General features: G+C 35.3%; 1 protein-coding gene across 10 annotated transcripts in view; it reads left to right on the top strand.

The window, feature by feature from the left end:
- The window catches only part of CADPS2 (calcium dependent secretion activator 2), a 564,312-nt gene that overhangs the window by 123,273 nt on the left and 415,422 nt on the right, over positions 1 to 25,617 (top strand). For all 10 annotated transcript variants that reach the window (XM_030826808.1, XM_030826805.1, XM_030826801.1 and 7 more), the window contains exon 2: positions 18,116 to 18,229. In XM_030826808.1, coding sequence (XP_030682668.1) covers positions 18,116 to 18,229 — 114 coding nt within the window. The remainder of the gene's footprint in view (positions 1 to 18,115; positions 18,230 to 25,617) is intronic.

Below are 25,617 nucleotides of genomic sequence, written 5' to 3'. Positions count from 1 at the left end.
TTAGAATATACAAATCTAAAATCAGATTTGGTGTAATTGTCATCACATACTGCTCAGTAGCAAATGTTTTTATTTGTTACTGTTATCTGAAGATATTCTTCATTTAAAAACAAAAATGAAGCTGCCTGTCTTAATGAACAAAGATTTGTAAAAATTAAATCTATTTAGATATAAAGTCCTAAAGTTCTAAAGGGGAGACTATGAACCATTATGAATTCAGAAACTTGATTTAAAAAATTAAGTTCTCCTGTGTTCTTAAGAATATGTTTTAAAACAGACTGTTTGGAAATGTTTAAAAGTAGCATTAGGAGATACTGAGGTATAAATTTTCATTTAATTCAATAATTAAAATTTAGACATTTACATTATGTGTTATTACATTCATAAGATTAAAAGTTTGAAAATTAGGCGCTGGGTGCGGTGGCTTATGCCAGTAATCCCAGCACTTTGGGAGGCCGAGGCAGGCAGATCCCCTGAGGCCAGGAGTGCGAGACCAACCTGGCCAACCTGGTGAAACCCGTTTCTACTAAAAATACAAAAATTAGCCGGGCATGATGGTGGGCACCTGTAATCCCAGCTACTCAGGAAGCTGAGGCAGGAGACTCAACTGAACCTGGGAGGTAGAGGTTGCAGTGAGCCGAGGTTGTGCCATTGCACTCCAGTCTGGGTGATGAGCAAAACTCCATTTCAAAAAGAAAAAAAAGAAAAAAGACATTTCATGAGTGCAAAAGTTTCAAAATTACATATTCTGATGCCGTCAAGGCCTTTTAGTAAGTCATTTTAATTAAATTTCATTGATTATTATTATTTACCTTAGAAGCAAACATTTTTCTAACTTATTTATCAAATTCTTTCAAGAGTCACACTTTGGTTAACAAATAAAACAAAAGCAGAAGTGGATAAAGAAATACCAACTGATAAAATTTACCAATTTAAGAATCTAATAATAAGAAAAATTAGTAATAGTGGTAATGATAAATAGCACTACTTTGTTAATAGGGACAGTTTTGAAAAGCAAAAGCAAATTAATTGCAATGAAAACTAAATACTTTACATATGCATGTAAACAAAGATTTTTTGAGTGATAAATTGTGACTCAACCTTACTGACTGAAGGATTTAAGTAGGAGGTTAAGGAGAGACACAGTTTTATGTAACACTGCACAGCTCCTACCTGGTAGGGAGTGCTCTGCAGCACATCCTATTAGCCAAAATGAAAACTAAGAAGGTTTATGGAGGAAAATGTTTAAGTAATGTTAAAATTCAACTGTTTTAAACTTTTGAATAGTTGTTTAAAAGGGGAAAAAAAGTTTTTGGTGACCTGCAGTGTATTGGTTGGGCAAATTGTGCTCTGTGAAATATGCAACACCCCAGTGGGTGAGTAGGGGAGTAAGTGTGTGTGTTCCCAAGAGCATGCAAGCGTTCGCGTGTTTACATATATACAATTGAGCTTGCTTTAGATTTGTCATCTAATTTTTGGCAGCCATGGCTGTTGGCTAAAGTGTACTGTTTTACAAACCAAGATCATAGGAAAAGAAAATTTTGCTTTCTTCAATCATTACTGTATTTGAACATTCCTTTCAAAATGTCTCCATTTAACTTACAGTGTGTTGGAAAATGAGGTGTACTTTTCCCAAAATATCACTAAACCATTATTTAAGGTTAGGTTTATCTCACTTTTTGTCTCCCCCATCACTGTAGGAGTACAGGTTTGTAGTAGGTTCTCAATAAATATTTGCTGAGTTATTGAATTACTGGATGTTTGAATAAACACTAAATTGTAACTTAGTCCCTTTAAATAAAAGTTGAGGCAGTTATTGCTTTAAAAAAGTTTAGTTTCCTCTTTGCATGCATTTAGAAAACTGTAGGGTGAATGTGGTAATAGAGAAGTGATGTGAAAGACTTTAGATTTAAACAATGAATAATGTGAGAATGAATTTCTGTGCTCCATGTGTATGTAGCATAAAATGCATCTGTTTTTCCTAGAAAAGTAATCTTTGACTTAATTATAACCTACTAGATTTTAATTCAAAAATGTGCTTGTAAGATGTGAGCACTATTAAGAAACTAATTTATGTAATAGGTACTAGTTGGTTTCATTAATAAGTAATCATTTTACCCGAGGGCCATTGAATAACTTTGATCTACTGCCAGAATATCTGTGGGTCACTTTCTTGGGATGTCTCCCTTTGGAGAGCAGAATTTCCAATCTCAGCATCTTATTAAGAACTCCCATTTATTCTCCATCTTCTTCTTGCTTCCTCCCTTTCTACAACCATCTGGCTGCCCTCTCTTCTCTTTCTTTTCTCTTTTATCTGCCCTGCTCAATTTCTAAACAAGGAAAATTATTATTTGACGTGTCTTATTCTTTTTTGGGAGCAGGTTGTCAGTCAGTTGAGCTAGTGTTAAGCTGTTACATACTTTAAAGGACTGAGGGGTTTATATATTAACCTATTGTAGGAAGTTTCACAGGGAAGGAGTTCTGAAAACAATACTATAACTGAAAGGGTTTGTCATTGTAGAACACTAGGCATTTTGGTAGGCAAAGGTAGGGTGTATGACTAATGTTTGGGAAGATGTGAGGAACCACAAACTATCACATCTATGTCTTTGGGTTATGTAAAATTTGCCCTATGTATTGACATTTTCTTTATTACTTCATGTAATTCCTTACAATATGCAAACAGTTTTAGTGTTAAATTATATTTTTAATTTCTTTAATAACTTTAATTTCTCAATTGAGGTTATAAATGTTTTTCTTACCTGATTGCCAAATTTCACAGTGTTATCCAGGTACATTTCAGAGATTTATAATACTCAGGATTTCAGAAACCTCTTCCAGAAAGTATGAGAATGTTTTATTTATCTGTTCTTTGCTGTAGAAATAATTTTGAGTTATTCTATAATTTAAAATGTAAGTAGATATCTTTATAGGGTAAACAGGGTTTCTTAATAGAATTTTGTGCAAGAGAAATTAACTAAGAAAGAAACTAAAGTTAGGTAATGTGTTGCAGTATGAAAAAAATTCAGATCCACTTTAGCACAAAAATATTTAAGTTTTTCTATTCTATTTATTCACATCCTAGATTATCTTTCAGTTTTTAGCTTCCTGAATTCGTTTTGAGTGTTCTTGAGTTTTCTTGGACATCTGTTTTGTGAATTCAAGTTTCTCCTATAAAATGGAGTGGATAATGCTTCTAAATGCTAATGGAGAGTAACTAAGGACTCGCTCTTCTTCAGGTTGACCTGGCCCTGTATCTGTCAGTAGGTGGGCAGCAGATGGGAGGAGCCAAAGGCATACCTTTTACCAATACACTTAGGACCAAAATGCATATACCATAGCCTGAGTTACACAGCATTTCACTGTGTAGCAGCCTTGTTAATATGTTTAGTATTGTGTAGGTTTTCTCTTTGTATCAGTGTAGCATGTGGCAGTGTGTGGGATATGTGGTCACTGATGAAAGGCAGTGTGCAGTGACCCTTCTGCATCCTTGTGGTTTCTGTTGGCTGTGGAGACTTGTATGTGCCGTGCGTATTGTGAGACCCTTTTCATGTTTGTTTGAATTACTTTAATTTCTTATGATATGTCAGTATTCTGTTACAAAAAGTTATTCTTTTAGGTTTTGACAAAAGGTCATCATTTACATTCTGCAAGATTCAGGGAGGTTGTGTGTGAGGGAGAATTGTCCTGGATATCAGGTGAAGGAGATCAAGCTTTCCGTTTCCACGAAACTATGCTCTCAGTCTTCCACTTAGTGGAATAGATGCATAAACTTGAGGGGGTCCTTATTTCATTACCCATTCCCTCGACATGATTTTTTTAAATCATTATTTCTAATGAGAAATTTGCATAGATGTTAGCATTTTAGATTGTTTTCCAAGCAGACAAAACATAAAGACTTTTAGGAAGCACCTAGCACTTTGGGAATCCAAGGCTCGAGGATCCTTTGAGCTCAGGAGTTTGAGAACAGCCTGGGCAACATAGGCAGACCCTGTCTCTACCAAAAAACAGTAACAAAGAAATGCCTATGTCTTAAAATATGATTCATAATTATACAAACCAGAAAATGAATCTCCTCATATTTCTTTGTCATGAGTGAAAAGCCTGATTTAAAAATTTGTTTGAGTCTTATCCTTTGTATCCCATATATTTATCTTTTCATTTTTATGTTGGTCCAAAAAAAATTTTAGGGGTTCAGCATTCTGTTGTTTAAGTCTAAATCTACTCACTGAGCTCTCCCCAGCTTTTAGTAGATTTCTTAACTCATAATTACCATCTCCAGAAAATCCCAAACCTATAGCTGAATATCAGACTCCCTCAGGAACTTTAAAATTATACAGCTTTCCAGGCCACTCTTTTCAAAATTCTGAAATAGTAGGTGTGGGGTAGGCCTTTCGTACCTGCATTTTTTAAAAAAAGCTCTTCGGGGGATTGTAATTAGCTGGCTTTGGGATTTGTTCACTTGTTCTTCTTTCTTTAAAAATGATCACACATGTCTCTTAGTGTCATCTCATCTATTTGTCTGGTTTTAGTCTTGCGCAGGATGTTGAGTTCTGTTGTGGAAATTTCCTTTGAGCTGCCTTTTCAGACAGCACTGAAAAGATTAAGGAATTGGAGCTGACTGGAGCCAGGAGACATTATTAAGTCCTAAGAGACAAAGGCATTATAACTGGGCATAGAAACAGGACAATCCAAAGAACAAAGGAAGATGTTGTCAAAGACATAGAGAGAGGGGGCATCAGAAGACACAATACAAATACAAATACAGGTTGCCCATTATATTTGAATTTTAGGTAAATAATGGATACTTTTTAGTATGTATCCCAAATATTGCATAGGACATATTTATACTAAAAATTTATTCTGCACTGATGCTAAAATAATTACACAAAAATGACATATTGTTTACCTGAAATTCAAATGTAAATGGGAATTCTGTATTTAATTTGGCACCCCTATCTGATGTGAAAGAAGGGCCATGGCATACTGCTGAGACTCAGCAGTGTAGCATACAATAGTCATTCAATTAAACTAGCCCCAGAAGCAGGCTTTATTTTAAAATAGCTTTATTTTTTAGTTTGTTTATTGTTTCCTTGATAATTACTTGAATGATAACTTTGTAACTGGTAGAATAAACTTCCATTTTCTTGTCCCTCTTCCTGGGAAAGTTATATACTCTCTGTCTCTTTTTTTTTTCTTTTTTTTTTTTTTTTTTACCTCACAGGTGAACAAATGTACTAAAAATTTGCCTTTTCTTATTAGCAGCATTCTGTATGTATAATCAGAATTGCTTTTAGAATTAAAAATCTGAAGCACATATTTATGTCACCCTAATGTAGATACCCAGTTTTTTTAATGCCAATCCTGAAGAGGGCTTTTATCTGTTTAATCTTCACAAATCCTTGAATTTGCTAATGTAAATTTGTTAACAATGATGTATTGAAGGTAGCATGGCATTTTTGCCACCAAAATTTGGTAAGTTTAAAGAAGGTAATAAATATAAAATGATTTTTATTATAAAAGGAGTAATAAGATCCTTGCATTTTATGTCCCTAAATGCATGAATATAAATGCAATAACTAATCAGTATAATTTACTTGAAATGAATTATTTTAAAGTGGGTTGCAGCTAATGTTTCTGTTTTAGGTACTGAGCAGAATTTTGTTATTTGTTAGGGAAATGTCTAGTTAGCTATTAGAAGGTGGTAGTCTCAGTCTTTTATGTACAGTTTACTAGTTCAGGTCTCCTTACTGGATAGGCCAGGACAGAGCAGCAGTGCTAGTTGCCTACCCAGGAGCTGTTCTCTGGCTACCCTTCTTTCACAAATCCTTGGTTTTATTCAGCTATTAGGCACCCATTATTATACATGGGTGACTGGGTTCCTCTTGAGTCCCCAGAGTGAATCTTGATGGGTCAGTCGTGATATTCCATTTCCCTTACCCATTGATTTCTTTAGGAATGCACACTTGAATCAATTCTTCAGTGATACATGGGAGAAAATATGATAGAAGGAGGATGCTGATTCTGGGAGAATTTTCTCCCTTTTTCTTAGAATAAAATTATTTCCTTCTTCAGTTTTGGTTTATTATTGTATGAGGATGCTTTGCACAGAGTTAATGTGGATTTCTTTGGAAGCAGTAAACTAGAACACAAAAGCTAGCATGTGGAGAATGTAGACAGGTGGAAAAGGCCTGGGCCCTGAAATACTTCACTTAAGAGTTAAATTAACTAACTCTGGAACTCTCTTACTTTTGTACTTTTTGAGACATCTGATAATAATCCCTCCCCCACCCCCTTATTGTTTAACAGGGCGTTTTGAGTTGGGGATTCTATTACTTTCAGTGAAAAGCATCCTAACTACATTAAAGGTGTAAGATAGACCTTAATGTTTATCATATTGAGAGTCTGCCACTCCTTATCCTAGAAGGATGGTGCACAAAGATGATGAGCTGAAAGTCCCTTGCCTTCTGCTGCTACTTTTCTTCTTTTGCAGATAGCCACTTCTTATCCATGTAATACCTGGTCAAGAAAGAAAGCAAAAACTTCAGACATTTCTGAGGAAAGTAATTTTATGTCATATTTTCTTCTTCTGAAAGCAACTCTGTTAAACCACTTACTACCTACTGGAAAAGGCCATTGTGTGGCATGAGTTGGTCAGCATCTTTAAGCTTTTACACTGGCTCACAGTTGTCTCCTCCTGAGGCTGTCGGAATACTTTGTGATAAACATAAAGTCACTGTTTCTTGCAAATATGGCTTTGGCATATGGAACTGTGCCATGAAATGCCAGATGGTACTGAGGCACAAAGTTCTTCCTGCCTGAGAGTGATATCATCTACAAAACAGAGCTACCCATGCTGCATCTCAACAAAGAAATCCTTTGCTCTTCTTCTGGCCTCATTGAGTCTGCCCATGAACTTATTATTTGGACAACATACAGCTATCTTAGAATTCTTTTCTTAGGCTTTGTCTGCTCCCTCCTCTTCACTTACTTGCTTCAGTGCTACAGTCTTTGTTCAATGGTTATGACAAGATATATTCTTCAAAAAGTAATAGTGAATAGTGAATTTTCTTCTACTGTAGATGATTCACATCAGCAAACACTGTACTTAAGGTGGGGTATATTGAAGATTGGCATCTGCGTTGAAGAAATCTGCATCCTATTAAGGAAAAGGCCACATAAGCAAGTGACAGATATATGTGTGAGGTACAGAAGTGGCACAAAGAGGATAAGATGGCATAATTTGGGGGCAGCAGAAAGGAGATTTCTTGGAGGTGTCATCTTAATTAGGTTCTGTGGTATTCTAGGCAGAGGAAGCAAACTGTGTGCAAAGGCACAATCACGTAAACAACATGAATGGGATGGTGTTTTGAAGGTAAATGGGGAGGAGAGGAGCTTTTACCTCTTCAAGCTGATTAAATCATGTGATTGGCCCCAAGCGTAGCCAGTGGCTAAGAGCATATCTGTCAGATGTACCTGGTTCTGCCCCCAGATTTTGTGAACTGGGTAACTTAAATTCTCTGGGCCTTAGCTTCTTCATTTGGAAAAAAACGTTGAACCCACCTTATAGGGAGCTGACATTAAAATAATCTATGTAAAGAGGTTAGAATTGTGCTGTGTGTGTAGTAAATGGTCAATAAATGTTAGCTATTATGACTAGTTGTTACATTAGACATATATTAAGGGTGGTCAAGGGGGAATCATACTGTTTCTAGAGGATGAGTCCCTCATTATTTAACTTGACATAGTCCACTGGAATTATTTGTAGAAAAGTGTTGGCTAGAAATTTTCTCTGGCTTATGACAGGCTCTGTTTTCTATTTTGTAGGACGGTAAAGGGTCACAGCGTGTGTTGGGCTTCCTTCCCTCCCCTCCCTTTTTCCATGGCACATGTCTGAGAAGACTTGTTTGCAAAACCTCCTGGATTTTGTCAGACCTTAATGGGTGGCTGGGTGTTGAGGGGAATGACTTTTGATTGCAATGAGAACTTCTCAGAATGGCTCATTAAAGTTTCTATTTCTCTTCAAGTCTCTACCTCCACGGTCATCTCTCAATTGCTGTTTACCACAGAGATCACTCAGGCTGCTATTTGTGATAATTGGTTTACATTTGCTTTTGATGAGGTTATATTGTTAGTGGGGACCATTAGAGGCTATTATCATGGTCCTTTTCCCTCTCAGAGAAGTGAGTGAGGCAGATGCTGTCAATGAATAAGAGAGTCCTAAAGTAGAATTTTGGAAGATAATGACCAACAAGACTTGCCAATTTTTCTCTCTTAGTTACTTATTACTATGTTCAGAGAGAGTCCTGTTAAATAACTCCTCAGCACTTACCTTGATTATCATTTGTAAGGCTCAGGTGAATGAAGACATAGAATCAAATAAGAATATACCAGTGGGTAAGGAGAATGTAGTGATAGAGCAAGCTTGTCTGGCCCACAGGTCGCATGTGGCCCAGGATGGCTTTCGATGCGGCCCAACACAAATTTGTAAACTTTAAAACGGTGTGTGTGTGTGTTTTAGCTCATCAGCTGTCATTAGTGTTAGTGTATTTTACATGTGGCCCAAGACAATCTGCTTCTTCCAGTGTGGCCCAGGGAAGCCAAAAGATTGGACACTCCTGTGATAGAGTAAAAACTGGATTGGGGTTCAGGAAACCTAGGTTAGGCTCCCAGTTCTGTGACCTAACTGGGTCTGTATCTTAACCTCTCAGTCTGTTTTCTTATCTATAACGCGGGGGCTGGGGGGTACTTTTTTATTCTTTTTTTTGTGGTTCTGAATGTTTGAAATCTGGTATTTCAAACTTAAAACGTATGTTAACTTGGATTAGCCACATTTCAAGTGCTCAATAGCGCATGTGGTTAGTGACCACTGTGTTGGACAGCACAACTGTGGATCCATCTATTGTTAATTATTCACTGGCATCCATCTTAATATTTGTTTTTGTTTGTGGCTTCTGCAATTGCTGAAATAAAATGACCATGTATTTCTAAAATCATAGCAATTATAAAGCATTTAATATGTGTTAAGTACTTTTATTCTATCATTTAATGCAACAGTCCTATTAGATGTGTTTGTTACTGCCTTATTATATAGATGATGAACTTGAGGCACTGAGGTTAAGGGACCTGCTTAAGACCCTACAACTTGTGGGGGAATCTTGGATAAAAACAGAAGTAGTCTGACTTCAGAACTCTTATTATTTCTACTTCCCCATTAGTAATACATAAACTTACTAATTAATAAAATAGGTTAAGGTATCTATGATAGACTTTTCTGATCCATTGTGGTGTGTTGAAATTATCCGGAATTTTTATTATTGCATGATAAACTGACTTTTTTGTGGGGTCAGGCAAGCATGAGAATAGAGGATGTAGCTATCCTAGTAGGGAATAGTTTTATAGCAACCAACTGATATTTGCTTTCCCTTACTTCATTTATTCATTCTTTTAAAAAAATGAGGATATTCTATGTGCTAGTGCTTATCTATAACAAAAGCCGCTTTTGTTCTAATGGAAAGGCTTAAATAATAAGCAAATAAATGCATACAAGCTGTATATAACACATTGCATAGGGATAAACACCTTTTATTGAAAGAAGTCTGTAGCTATGAGGGAAATGGAATAATATGGTAATCTGAAAGAATATAGGCTTTGGGATTAAGATGCTGGTTGAAATTCTATCCCTGTCTCTTACTAGATGTGAGGTTAAGTAAGATCCTTAACTTCTTTGAGCTTAGTTTCATCCTTTGTAAGAAATATAGAGAATTTTAAGAAGATTAATGAGACATGTTAGAAGAGGGTGAAGTTTCAATTATGCGGGATGAAAATGTTCTGGGGATCTAGTGTACAGCATAGTGACTATAATTAATAATAATATATTTTATATTTGAAATTTGCTAAGAGTAGACCTTAAATGTTCTCACCGCTCCTGCCATGCGCATGCGTGCACACACACACGCACACACACACACACACGCACACACACACACACACACAAAAGGTAATGGTAAGATGATGGGTGTGTTAATTAGCTTAGTTTTAATTAACAGTGTAACTTATATCAAAACATTGTATACTTTGTATACCTTAAATGTTTATGTTTTTACTTGTCAGTTATAGTTCAATAAAGTAAAAAAAGAAAAAGAAAAATGAGATGTACATGGAATGTGGTCAGTAGAACATGACAAGGAACCTCATGGAATAATTCATGGATTTAACATTTGGAGCTTAGCATTCACCAGCTCCCTGCCCACCGCAGATGATGCCATGATGACATGTAATTTTGCTGAGGTTTGAATTGGACTGGGAGGTCAATGAGAATGTGGGTGGGCGTCATTTGCTTAGTGCTGAGTGAGCCTAGACTGGGTTGACGTCCATTTGTCCACCATGCAATGGGAGTTTGCTGTTCTGTACTTATCACTTCGTTTACATTTTATTATAAAACATATTAATATGGTGTTTATAAATTTTGGGCTTTTAAATCATCCTGTCAACACTGTGTGACAGTGGAATTCGGTTTGCCAAAATAACTTTGTTTTCAATCTATATCCAGCCAGCTTAGGTGTTCGCTGTTCGCTGGGGCAAGTTCATTGGATAAGGAGTTTTTCATATGAAATAGCATGGAAAAATGTTTTAGAATAAATTAAGATGAACTTTACTTACAAAAAAACACACGATAATACCATGGTATTTTCCCTCTGGTTAGGTACGGTACCTCATTGGATTTTTTATTACTTTTTATTAGTTAGGACTTAATACCATATTACTGTTAACTGCATATTACCAATAAATCCCAATAAGAGTGGTCAGGATGTATGGAGGTTTTCTCTCTCATGTCAAGGAAGTTGGGAAGTAGGTGGTCTAGGGTGGCAATGCTGCTCCAGTCTGTGGTGTGAGGCATTTGTTATCTTGCCACCTCACCATCTTCATGAATCAAGGTGACACTTCAGGTAGCACATGAAATTCCATTCAGCAGGAAAAGAAAAAAGAGAAAGCAGCAAAATATGTTTACTTTAGCCACCTGTTACAGTTTCCTGGAAGTCAGGCATACATTTGCTTACATCTGGTTGGTTTTAACTTGGTCATTTGACCATGTCTATACCTATCAAGTGAACCTGGTATTGGTAGAATTAGACGGGCATATTTATTCACTGTCCCAAATATCTGTGCTTATGGAAGAGGACAGGAAAGTTTATTTGAATAGGACACTGATAATATCAGCACATCCCACAGGATTTATAGTGTATGAGACGTAGCTGGAACCCCCTATTATTCCGATATACAGCTTGGGATGCATTGTTATTTCAAAAACATGGAAGGCACTGATGATTTTGCTTCAGGGGTTTGATGTAGCTGTTTTTGACAGTGTTGATAGGAAGGGAAGAAGAAAATAGTACTGATCCTTTAGTGTTTTCCTATTAATATCTTTCTTTAATTGACAAACCTTAAAGCTATGCCTTTGTGAATTTTAAGAAACATTCGTGCCTAGAGTAAAGCATTTTACCTTTTTGGAAAACCTTTCTCATTTTTACTACTCTTTGACATGAGGTAAATGCACACTCACGCCCCAATCCTGGAGGGACTCACAAGTTTTCTGCCACTTTGCTGTGGAATCTGACCGTGACCACCTTTACTTGCTAGGATGTCACACAGCTTCCACTGTAAGTACTGAGACTCCTGATGGGTTCTGCAGGTCAGGGCAGGCTCCATACAGCCATGGTTGCTAGGTTCCTGGGTTGCATATTGGCTGGTCTCCTGCAGTAGTATAAATCCTGGCTTAAGTCTTTAGTTGATCCATGATTTAGAATGAAAAGGATGAAATCTAATTTGAATATGAAAAAATAAGAAACATGAGACACCTCTGAACCCTAGAATCTAAGTGTTTTTTCTGGTGGCAGTTATTATTTTGGATGAAGTATCACAGCCAGGTCAGATTTATAAAATTTAGTTTTTTCTTTTTACAAGGCTAATCTGTTGGTTGTATTTAGATGTTTGCAATGATATTTATGTTTTAGTTAAGTTTCTGCAATTTAGTTTTATATAGAATGTGCCTTATAAATTCCTGATAGATAATTTCTGCTGGTCAAATTTTCCTTCATATTTAAACATATTTTATTCATTGGTAAATATGGTAGTCTGAAGACAAAATTAAAACATATGCCAAATAATAATCAACTGCCCCAAATAATATTAATTGATAGATTATGTTAAACTGAAGGAGTATATATAAAGTCAGGATTCAGGATTCTTTCGTTAATCCTGAACTGGTGAATATTTTTAAAATGACCTGGAGGAGACTATGGATAATATGTTATTATGTTAGTGATTGTAACAAAGCTAAGAGAGCTCTGTAGTCATCAGGTGAAGGAATCAGAATTCCAAAAAAAATTCTTAACTAGAACAGTGGCTCAAATACATCTAGCAAGATGGAACATGGCTCACTGAGGCACATGTAAGAATGTTTTAGAAGTTTTTGTTGATTATAAGCACAATGTGAGTCAGTTGATGTGACTGCCAAGAAGAGTTAATTGGTTTTTAGTTTGAATTAATAGACATAGAATGCTTAGAATGTGCGAAGTGGCCCTCCCACTTGCCTCTCTGTTGGCCACACTATCCTAAGAGAATGATGATCAGTCTATCTAGTACATTTTAAGAGGGACATTGCTATTGTAGTGAGTTTCATTTGCTTAATCTTATAGTTTTCAAAGTGTTTTCCTTTTGAATTTTTATATCAAAGGACATTATTATATTTTTTAATTAATTTCGGTTTTTTTTTTTTTTTTTTTTTTTGAAATGGAGTCTCCTCTGTCACCCAGGCTGGAGTGCAGTGGCATGATCTTGGCTCACTGCAACCTCCGCCTCTCGGGTTCAACCGATTCTTCTGCCTTAGTCTCCCAAGTATCTGGGACTACAGGAACATGCCACCACACCCGGCTAATTTTTGTATTTTTTTTTTTAAGTAGAGACGGGGTTTCACCATGTTGGCCACGCTGGTCTCGAACTCCTGACCTTAGGTGATCCGCCTGCCTTGGCCTCCCAAAGTGCTGGGATTACAGGCATGAGCCACTGCGCCCAGCTTGTTTAGATTTTTAAAAAAAGCTATAATAGCAACTCTGCACATCTGTAAACTCAGAACTTATGATCCATTTCATCCAAGTATCCATCATACTTAATTTTATTTAACATGGTGATTTTATGGCAAACTGGAATTTATCCTTAGGAGAGTACCCAGGATATTGGAGCGAACTGGCAAAATTTATTCTAGAAAAGAGAAAACTCTTAAATAATCATTTTTTTTTTTTTGTCCTCAAAGTCTTGAACTGCTATATTAAAGAATGAAAGTAACCATCTGTTTCGTCTTAGATAGTGCATAGTACTAGAGGTGTATGGAAGCCATAGGGACACTGATTTCAATTTTTATAATTGTCCCAAATTAGAATAGGATGCACTGAGATAATAAAAGGATGTATGTATATATGTGTGTATTAATAGGCCCAACTGGAATCTGAAAGTCTACTTTCGTAGATTTTGTACAGATTAATGTGTTGATTAGAATGTTGAATAGGATGATTGCTGTGGTTATTTTCTGACAATCTTGGTCTAAGCTTTTTTGAAATCCTCAAGATTGTAATATTTTAAAAAATAGACACAGAGTCAACGTAAGTTTTTTTTTATTTTTACCTGAAAGGAGAATGGAAAAAATTGGTGGATCCAGTCTCCGTGTAGGATAGCATGTAAGCTATTCACAGTGCTTCATAACTGTTTTGAGTTTCAAGATGTACAAAGCTGCTGTTATAGCTTATTTTAAGGGTTGTTTCACTTCAAAACTCAAAATGAATAAAGTGCTAATGTTGAAAAATCTCTTTTACCTATATTTTCTGTCTGTCCAGTTCCCACAGCCATCCTTTTTCCCTAGTTTCTATCTATATATGGAAGCAAATTCACATACATGTTATTTGTCCATTTTCTATGTGAGTGGTGACTTATTTTAACTGCTGTTCTATAACTTGCTTTCTGCCCCAAGATATTCTTAAAATATTTAAAATCAGTACATAGAGAATGTTTACATTCTTTTAATGCAATGAATAGTATACCACTGTTTATAGATGTGGCATAATTTAGTCTCCTATATATGAACATTTAGGTTATTTTCCATGTTTTTTGCAATTAAGAATTATGTGGTAAATAACCTTCTACACATGTCATTTCTCACATGTGCAGGTATATCTGTAGTATTGATCCAATCTCAAAGTGGAATTGCTGATTCCAAGGATATGTACCTTTAAAATGGCCTCTCATACAGTTTTAATTTGTATTCTTTTTATGAATGTAGGCTTGTTTTCATGGATTAAGAGTCTTTTATCTGAACATATCAATTTTGTCCATTTTTCGGTTGTTTTTTTTGTGATGTTCTTAACAATTTCTAGGATCTCTCTATGTGCGTAGAAATGAACTCTTTGGGTAATGAGTTGCAAGTATTTTTTTTCTAGTTAATCTTTTCCTATTTTGCTTATGGTATTTTTTGCCATGTAAAATTTATTTTTAATGCAAATAAATTGATGACATTTCAATATTTTTAATAGAGTTTATTTTTTTAAGAAATTTTAGTTTCACAACAAAATTGAGCTTGAGTGGATGGTACAGGAATTTCCCATATATATCCTGCCCCCACACATGCATAGCCTACACTGTTATCAACAGCTGATCTTTTTACTGTCTCCATAGCTTTGCCTTGTCCAGAATGTCATATCGTTGGAGTCGTACAGTATGTAGCCTTTTTACATTGGCTGCTTTTACATAGTAATAAGCATTTAAGGTTCCTCCATGTCTTTCCATGGCTTGATGGCTTATTTCATTACTTGCTAAATAATATTCCATTGTTGGATGTACCCGAGTTTTTCCATTCATCTACTGAAGTTTTGCAATTATGAAAAAAGCTACTTTAAACATTTGTGTACAGATACTTGTGTGGACATAAATTTCCAACTCATTTGGGTAAGTACTAAGGATTGTGATTACTGGATCATATGATAGAAGTGTATTAGTTTGTAAGAAACCATCAACCTGTTTTACAAAGTAGCTATACCATTTTGCTTTCCAGTAGCAAAGAATGAGAGTTCCTGTGGTCTATATCCTTGCCAGCATCAAGTGTTTTCTGTGTTCTGGATTTTGTTCATTCTAATGGGTTTGTAGTAAATCTCATTATTTTAATTTGCATTTCCCTGATGACATGAGGTGGAACATCTTTTATATTATTTTAACACCATTCATTGAGTAGACCATCCATTACTACTGATTTGAGTTGCTATATAGGTGTTTTATAGTACGTTTCTGATTGTATTTCGGTCTGTTTCTTCGATCTGTTCCACTGGTCTATCTCTTGGTGTACAGTCTGGTTTATCTTGATAATGCAAATAGCTTTTAGGAAACTGTTTTCTGACAGCTATCCCCAGTGCTAGCTTTTAAGTTTAGTTTTCTTTTCCTGCCCCATCTTGCCTATGTAAAAATGTAGACTTCTTCTTTATGCTAATAAAGTATTCATTTATTTGCTTTTTGTGTGTAATTGTCATATTTGATCCATTTTATGTCTTAAATGTAACTGCAGTATCCTCTATTGATAAAAATGTTGAAGTTTGACATTTAGCCAGGTGCCTCTGGCATATTTTGTGAACTATATCAACTTTGTTGGAGCTTCCAAGAAGATGATTTGCCCAAACCTCCTTTCCTTGATTCATATCCATGAATTTTCTACATTGTAATTACCAAAGAGTAACTCACTGTTATAATAGTGGAACTTAAATACTAATGATGTGGAAATTGCAAATATGGTAGTTTAGAAGAGTTTTAAAGAACAAAAAAGATGAAAATAAAATTGAATGAAAAAAACACAGGTTCTAGTTTTTGAAGAGTATGTATTTTATTTATCAAGCAAAGGAGTTGGCACAAGTGATCAGTAAGATCTCCTTCAGTTCATTGTCATTCTTTGCATACATTTCCATTGCAATTATTTCACTTGGCTTGCAAGGAGAAGCTCTTCTTGGCATTCCCAGAGCTTAGTAACTATAGTGCTTTCAGCTGCCTCACTCTCAGCAATTGCTGTCCCATTTCCATGTGGTCCCTTTTGTGAATCATGCTTAGAGAGCTAAAGTCATGAACTTAATTTGCGTTGCTAGTACGAACCCATAAAAAAGGTCCCTGCTTCCATTTTCTTAATATTACAGAAATGGAGATTGTAATATAATGATGATGTTCCTGCACCTCAGCTTGGTTAAGCTTCCTCTAAAATGAAGGAGATAACCTTAGTAAAGAAATGGAATGGTCTTCTTTCTTCACTGCCCATGGCGAAAGTTTTTTTTTTTTTTTTTCCCCTGGGTACAATAGGACACTTTTTAAAATTTTTAAAAAATCAGTCTGTTACTCCTAGCTACAGTTTATTTACAAACTGTCTTATTTGTTAGAGTCCTAAATAAAACCCGTTTTTTGAAAGAGCCTGCCTTCCTTATATTTGAATGGCAGTTTAATAAGCCTTTTGAACAGATTTATACTTACTTCACATCAGCCTTCTTTTTGAAGCCAAGTCATACCAGTTTGTTTAGTCTTCCTAATCCTTTAATCATTTTATCCTCAGTATGTTTCCAGATGCTTTACATCCCTCTGTAGATTCCAGAACTGGAATGAGTTTGTTAATAAAGTCTGATCAGGATCGAATGAAATGAAAGGATCATTCCTTTGCTGTTTCTTATGTATTTTGGAATTTGTTGTTTTATCTCCAAGACTATGTTGTTTTCTCTCCACTTAAGCATAAAAAAAAAAAGCTTCTGCATTACCTAAGATCTAAGATGCCTTATTTCTAGTGAAGTACATGCCCCTGTGTGTGCAGTTGTGCAGGGCTTAGTGCCTAGAAAGGCTCTGCACTCAGCTTAATGCTCTCTGTTCCTGCTGTCTTGAAATTGTTAATATTTTTACTAAGAAGCTCCTTATTTTTATTTTGCACTGGGCCCTACAAATTAAGTAGCTCACTCTGCTTGTAGTTGATGACTAGAGGACATGATTGATAAGTCACATTTCCTATCTAATTCACCCTCTGTATTAATTATGGAAGCTAGACCCAGGGTAAGGACCCCTGGTTGTAAACTTCCCCAGTTCAGAGCGTTTTCTCCTATGTGCTCAAAGACATATTCACTGCCTACCTGCTGCTTCTCTGTTCTCTTTTGGATTTGTCTTCTTTGTCTTCTCCTTATTATTCCTTCATTTATCTAAACCCAGGTATTGATGTATGTTTGTTCATGGAATCCAAATTTTGGCATGCAATGGTTGTTCTTTCCAGAGGGATCTTTCTTAGGATCCATTCTGTCTTTTCAGTCTTTCTTCCTATTACCTCTTGTTCAAGGCATCCCTAAGCTCTTCTCTACTTTCTCTGTTTAGAACAGCTGGCAATTTTGTATAATATTATTAACTATTAGTTAATTTCTTATCCAAATTTTATATTTTCCCTGTCTCTATAAAGAAACTGGTGTGGCAATCACAAGAATTCTGGAAATTTGGGGTAGAAACTTGGATTCCACTTGCATATCAGGATTCTGGAAATTTGGGGTAGAAATTTGGATTCCACATCCATATCAGGATTACAGAGTACATGAAATGACTTGGAAATGTTTTAAAGTCTAACCATTAGTGTCTGGGTGCAGTGGCTCATGCCTGTAATCCCAGCACACTAGGAGGCCAAGGCAGGCGGATCATTTGAGGTTAGGAGTTTGAGACCAGTCTGGCCAACATCTCTACTAAAAATACAAAAATTAGCAAGACGTGATGGCAGGCACCATAATCCCAGCTACTCAGGAGTCTGAGGCAGGAGAATCGCTTGAACCCTGGAGGTGGAGGCTGCAGTGAGCCGAGATTGCACTACTGCGCTCCAGCCTGGATGACAGAGCTTGACTCCATCTCAAATAAGGTCTAACCATTAGGACAAGTAGTAGGATATTTTAGCTTTTATTTTTCTTTACTATAAAGTTAATTCTAGATGTGAAATCTAATATACAGCAAATATGATTTTTAATAGTCATTATTTTTTCATGTACTGGCCAGTTTATCTGCTTATTTTCTCTTTTTCTTGTAGCTTAACAAACAACAGTTGCAGTTACTGAAAGAACGGTTCCAAGCCTTCCTCAATGGGGAAACCCAAATTGTAGCTGATGAAGCATTTTGCAACGCAGTTCGGAGTTATTATGAGGTAAGTTTGAAGAGCTTTGTTTTTGGCTTTCTGATGCATTTTAAAAGGTTTTTTATTTTTATTTTTATGGTTTTCTCATTTGAAAGAAGCTTGCTGGTCTGACAGGAAGGCTGTGAGTTTGCAACCTTTTTGAAAGCATTGTCAGTTCTATTTCACAATTTAAAAGTTCTAATTCCACAGCCTGGTTTTGAGAGATAAACAGAATCGAAATTAGTCACATCTTTTGAGGAGAAGTAAATTATTTAGAAAAATCTTCTGGCAGTGATTGATACAGCTAACTATAGCTATCTTTAGGTCCACATGTCTAAATTATCCTTTTAAATCTGGATTTCAATAGTAAATTGCTATCTTATGCAATTTTGTTCCCTAAGCTTTATAATAATTAAAGCTAGTAACTAATTTCAAGAGGATAAATTGAATTCTCTCTGCTTCCTAAAGAAATAATACTACCAATACCATCCTGCTGTTTCTTCTGATTCTAGCTTGTGACTCATAGGAATTTCTCTATGGATTTCCTACGAGCACCAGTTTTCACACATGGTCATTAACTGCTTCAGTGAGTTGCCACTAGCTGTTAGTTTAGAGAGCTCACTTTTTGCCTAAGCGTTTCAGAGTCATTTGAGGGAATGGATTCCTTTCATTGTGTAGGTACTCAACACCTTTCAGCTGAAGAAGCATAATATGCAAATATGTATTAGACTAATAAACAAGGGAAAATGTGGAGATACAAGGGGTCTGAACTTACCTGAGGCAGGAATATTTTTGTGTAAAAATATTAAGTAATTGGATGTACTGTTAACTGATTGGATTTGTAATAGCGATGGTATGCATCAGAGGTTAATTAATGCAACTCTAGAGAAGTTTACCTTACCCCAAGCCTCAGCCCATTGAATTAAATGAAATAATGGAAGTTTTGCTGACTAAATATGTATATGACATAAATCTAATGTCAAGAGTGGGTATGTCCAACTGGACCTTGACTCAGAATATCTTAACAAGTATAGGAGCTCAAAATTTTAACACAGATAGGACCTTAGATTTCACCTTGTAAGAGTCAGAGGAAGATTTCTTCATGTAAAATTCAGGATTTGAGTCTTACAGTATTAACTGTAAATTTCTATATTTGCTTCATGTACTTAAACTAAAGAAAAGCCAAAAGTCTGTACTTGGGATGAAGGAAATGTAGCTCAGGGAAGTAATCTGTCTAAAAAGATATAAAGTTTTTAGTGAAACAGTAGGCTCATATTTAGTTTTGATAAATACACTGCTGCACTCTAAGATGATAAGGTTAGGAAAACTGAAATTGGGTCAGCAGGGGGATGAGGGAGTTCCCTGTACTATCGTTGTAACTTTTGTGTAAACCTATAAATATTTCAAAATAAGTGAGTTTTTAAAAGTAAGCATAATATGATGTGGACACAGTTTAGAAAAAGGCACACATTTCAACAGAATACAGATTGAAAAAAAGGCACAGAAGCCGTGCTAATAAAAATATTGTAACTCCAGTGAAGGAGAGAGGATCCCCATTGTGTTCTACATGAGGATTATGTTCTCTTCTGGGCACCGTATATGAATAAAAAATGTGCACAAATTTAGGGTGATCAGGTTTGAAACATGCCATATGTAAGTTGAAGGAGCTGGGGGTGTTTGGCCTATGGACAGACTGGGTTTGTGGTGGTGTACGCAATCCCAAGAGTAAAACTAGGACTTAGTTGGAAACAGAAGTGGGAAAGATTTCAACCTAATATATCTATAGAGTTTGGTTGCATTGCCCCAAAAATAGAATGGATTGGTTGAGTATAGCATCACAGTTTGATTTCTTGTGGCCCTCCAGTCACTTGGGAAACATACTACAGAAACAGGTCCTGGGGTTCTGTCTCAGACTTTCTGAATCAGACTTACAGAATTCATGCTTTTGAAAGCTTTCCAGATGATTGTCTTAGAATTGGTGGATTGCTAACCAGTGGAATTAAATGACTACCTGCTAGGATTGTTACAGAAAGAGATGTAAGCATTGAAGAGGTGGTTTGACTTGGTGACCGAGGGTTTTCTATACTTTTGTTCATATTTCCAGCTAGTGTTTAGTTGTGAAACTATATCTAACTTGTCCTTGTGCACGTCTCAAAGTGGTGTTGAGATTTGTGATGCTAATTATGGAGTCTGCATTCCTGAGGTGCATTTGTGGCGTTACTATTTTCCAGGTAGTACACACTTGGTACGCAACAAACTCTTGAATGAATACATAAATAAATCTAGTTGGAAAAATAAGGTAAAAAAGTTTCTTCTTAATTTTTTTCCCAAAAAGCCTTTCTTTCTTTTTTTTTTTTATTATTATACTTTAGGTTTTAGGGTACATGTGCACAATGTGCAGGTTTGTTACATATGTATCCATGTGCCATGTTGATTTCCTTCACCTATTAACTCCTCATTTAGCATCAGATATATCTCCTAATGCTGTCCCTCCCCACTCTCCCCGCCCCACAACAGTCCCTGAAGTGTGATGTTCCACTTCCTGTGTCCATGAGTTCTCATTGTTCAATTCCCACCTATGAGTGAGAACATGCGGTGTTTGGTTTTTTGTCCTTGCCATAGTTTACTGAGAATGATGTTTTCCAGTTTCATCCATGTCCCTACAAAGGACATGAACTCATCATTTTTTATGGCTGCATAGTATTCCATGGTGTATATGTGCCACATTTTCTTAATCCAGTCTATCATTGTTGGACATTTGGGTTGGTTCCAAGTCTTTGCTATTGTGAATAGTGCCGCAATAAACATACGTGTGCATGTGTCTTTATAGCAGCATGATTTATAGTCCTTCGGGTATATACCCAGTAATGGGATGGCTGGGTCAAATGGTATTTCCAGTTTTAGATCCCTGAGGAATCGCCACACTGACTTCCACAATGGTTGAACTAGTTTACAGTCCCACCAACAGTGTAAAAGTGTTCCTATTTCTCCACATCCTCTCCAGCACCTGTTGTTTCCTGATTTTTTAATGATGGCCATTCTAACTGGTGTGAGATGGTATCTCACTATGGTTTTGATTTGCATTTCTCTGATGGCCAGTGATGATGAGCATTTCTTCATGTGTTTTTTGTCTGCATAAATGTCTTCTTTTGAGAAGTGTCTGTTCATGTCCTTTGTGCACTTTTTGATGGGGTTGTTTGTTTTTTTCTTGTAAATTTGTTTGAGTTCATTGTAGATTCTGGATATTAGCCCCTTGTCAGATGAGTAGGTTGCAAAACTGTTCTCCCATTCTGTAGGTTGCCTGTTCACTCTGATGGTAGTTTCTTTTGCTGTGCAGAAGCTCTTTAGTTTAATTAGATCCCATTTGTCAATTTTGGCTTTTGTTGCCATTGCTTTTGGCTACTTTAAAGTTCATATGGAACCAAAAAAGAGCCTGCATCGCCAAGTCAATCCTAAGCCAAAAGAACAAAGCTGGAGGCATCACGCTACCTGACTTCAAACTATACTACAAGGCTACAGTAACCAAAACAGCATGGTACTGGTACCACAACAGAGACATAGATCAATGGAACAGAACAGAGCCCTCAGAAATGATGCCGCATATCTACAACTATCTGATCTTTGACAAACCTGACAAAAACAAGCAATGGGGAAAGGATTCCCTATTTAATAAATGGTGCTGGGAAAACTGGCTAGCCATATGCAGAAAGCTGAAACTGGATCCCTTCCTTACACCTTATACAAAAATTAATTCAAGATGGATTAAAGACTTAAATGTTAGACCTAAAACCATTAAAATCCTACAAGAAAACCTAGGCAATACCATTCAGGACATAGGCGTGGGCAAGGACTTCATGTCTAAAAGCCTTTCATTTTTTTGGAAGTATATTTTGCATATTTTGCTATGATCATGATCTTTGTTTTATTTATATATTATTACTTTTATGTAGTAATTTTTATAGTTTACCAAAAAAGTCTTTTCTTCTTTCAATATCTCCTTGCAATAAACAGTGCAAGTATTATTACCTACACTTTACATAAATAGAAATTGAAGCTCACAGAGGTTAAATGACTTTTCCAGTGTTATATATTTGGTAAGCATCCGAGTTAAATGTGAATCCAGATTTTTTTTTTTTTTTTTTTTTTTTTTTTTACTATTTCTGGTATGCTATCATTATTTCACAGTTGCCATTTTGAATATACCTATGTCAGGTACTGTGGGCACTTCAAAATCTATTAGCAATCTCAGATATCAGAGAAATTAAAATATATTTAAATATATGTTTATATTTTAGAATGAGTCTTATAAACAAGATATTTATTCCCATCTTACACATGAAGTTAAGTGACTCGTGTCCAAAACTGCATAGCTAATGAAAAGCAGAGCTAAGAACGTCATACCACCACAACTGACTAAAAGCAGACTCTTAGGTTCCATACAAGACCTGTTGAATAAGAATTTCTGAGAATGGGGCTTCAACATCTGAATTTTGAACCTGTGCCTTGTGAACAAAAGTTCTCTGAAAAGGAATTTCATTTATTTAATTTTGATTTTTAATTTAATTTATTTTAAGACAAGGTCTCATTTAGTCACTCTGACCTAGAGTGCAGTGATGTAATCATAGCTTACTGTGGCCTAGAAATCCTTGACTCGAGCAATGGGATGTGATTTTATAGTGAAAGATTTTGCACTAGGTTCCCAGTCAGGTCCACTTATGCAAATAAAGGATTCAAACTTGCTTAGCTCTGACTGGTCAACACAACCAAGTTTTGATTGGTTTGATATAACTGGGCCTTGATTGGACAAGATAGGTGAGCTCTGATTGGTGGGTGCAGGTGAGTTCCTAAAGTCCCAGAGTTAAACAGAGGTGTGAATTTTCAGGGAACTCAGAGTAACATGTATGACTTCTAGTCAGCAAATGGCCACTTGACTCAATTTGAATGTAAACCTAGTTAGCTACTTGGGATCCATCTTGAAGGATTGGCTCTTTTGGGATCACATTTGTTCACAGCCTTGATAATTTTGATTCACATTCTCATTTCAGAACCATATTGATACAGACCTTATAACTTCTAGAATGTATGTTCCATGAAAGAGCCATTTCTGTTTACCATTGTATCCCCAATTTAGCACACAAATATATTCAATGAATACTTGATGACTGAGTGAACGGGTATTGCAGTACTTATTGCTCTATTTAGAAACTGTATATTTTGGTCTTGTTTTTATTCTTACTTTCTCCATGATTCTCTTTTTCTAAAAATATTACTTTCGTATTGTAATGAAATTTCTTTTGAATATGATTGTCCTTAATTTCATGATTTTGTGTTTCCTTGAAGATGCTAGATACATATGAAGCATGGTTGGCCTTTCATGTTCTTTCTAAACTAGTTATTCTATGATCTTTTGTGGCTTCTTACATCATTTGAAGTCTTATGTTTTCAGGGATGTTATATATATTGTTTGCTGTATGCAGCTGTTTTCAACTATTAATAATCTTTGAGTGGTAATTTGCTCATTTATTATGTTTACTATCCTTTAGCTGTGATAGCCGTTTCTGAATCTGTATATATTATACATAATATATAATGTATATTATATAATATATATTATACATAATATATAATGTATATTATATAATATACATTATACATAGCATATATAATGTATATATGTATATAATGTATTATATATAATATGTATATAATGTATATATATTATATACATAATGTTTATTGAAGGATTGGCTTGAAGGATTATATATAATATATAATTATATATTATATATATGCAATTATTTATTACATAATATATATTATACACAAATATATATTACAAAGACACCCCCACCCAAGAAAGTAGCACATAGAAATACCCAAAAAGATCTAATCCTAGAATATATATATTATATTCTTCAACAATATATATATGAACAATCCTAATAAATGTGTATTACAAATTAAATTGAAAATATATCTTCATACTCTTAGTATATACATTTTCTCAAAATCTGTTTGCTATCATTTTTCTCTCTCAGCTTTATGATTGGTATTTCTTGAATGATTTTTATGAATAGCCTTTTCCATCTTGATTGTAGGTCTGTGTAATCTATAGACAATTACTCCATCTCAAAAAAAAAAAGTTTTCTGTCTATTCTTATAGGGATTGTACCTTCAGATATTCGGTTTACTTTAATATCTGGGATCTTGGTATGAAACCCGAGATATATTTCTTTTTCTCCACGTTATTTGACAAAATTCATTTCTTCTTGGTACATTTTTTTAAAGGAAATAATTTCTTTCAGCTAGATTATTCCAGGATTAGATCTTTTTGGGTATTTCTATGTGGTGTTTTCTTGGGTGGGGGGTGTCTTTGTGTGTATATGTCAGTTATAATTAATATTTACTATGAATACTGTTCAACATGTTACATAAAAGCATATACTGAGGAATGATAATGATTTTTATGTAATAATATAATTTATATCATATTTTTAATAAGATGTCTTCAGTATTATAAGTAACAAAAATAATAAAGAAATGTTTGCAAAATTTCTTCAATATTCTCACACACACGGTTGGCGTAATTAAAAATTGACCCAAATATCTAAACCACTTAAGTTGGCAGACATGATGGTAGAGGGACGGACCAGAATAGGAAGAGAAGAAAGAAATGGCAGGTAGCATACCTAACTACTTAATGAAAGTTGGCAGTTATAATCTTGATAATTTTACGGTTCCTAATTGTTGTTTGATTCTGCTGTACTTTCATCTTTTTTGTTAATTGAAGGGTTTTTTTTTCCCCCTCTTCACCTTTTTTTTTTTCTTTAAGCACCTCATTGTCTAAAGGAAGTCCTAAAATGGACACAAATTCTACATTTGCTCTTTGTTTTTGGCCATTTTTTGGTTTTGGTCTATTTTTCAATTTAGGAAACTTCAGCTGACTCTGCAGATAGGTAAACATAGGTTTATTGCCAATTTGTTACTTTCCAAGCTATTCTTCCCATCAGATATCTGCTTCTGTTTCACAGAATTCAAGTGCACTTTATCCAAATATAACAAATGACAATGTGATTTACAGTGGACATGTGGAAAAGTAAATGGTCTTTCTCTTGCAGATTTCCAAAAGACAGTATACAGTTGCTTACTAGCTGCTTTCAGCATAGTACAAACTTACAAGTTCTGCTGTTGTGCAAAATATGGATGCTAGATCTTTTTTTTAAAAAAAATGTGTGACTTGGCTTTGTTCTCAACTTTTCAGAAAGGATGTATAGTTTTCTTACTGTTTTCATTTGTTTATGTTCTATTTTGGTTCCAAAGAATAAATGAGAGTTAGAGAGGTATTTAATCTTTTAAAAGTTATCAAAAAACTATTAAAATAAGCTTTGTTGTTGCCACCCCCACCCCCACCACCATTT

The sequence above is a fragment of the Nomascus leucogenys genome, chromosome 13, assembly GCF_006542625.1.
Source record: "Nomascus leucogenys isolate Asia chromosome 13, Asia_NLE_v1, whole genome shotgun sequence".
NCBI classification, from domain to species: domain Eukaryota; kingdom Metazoa; phylum Chordata; class Mammalia; order Primates; family Hylobatidae; genus Nomascus; species Nomascus leucogenys.
This window is presented reverse-complemented; position numbering and strand designations above follow the sequence as displayed.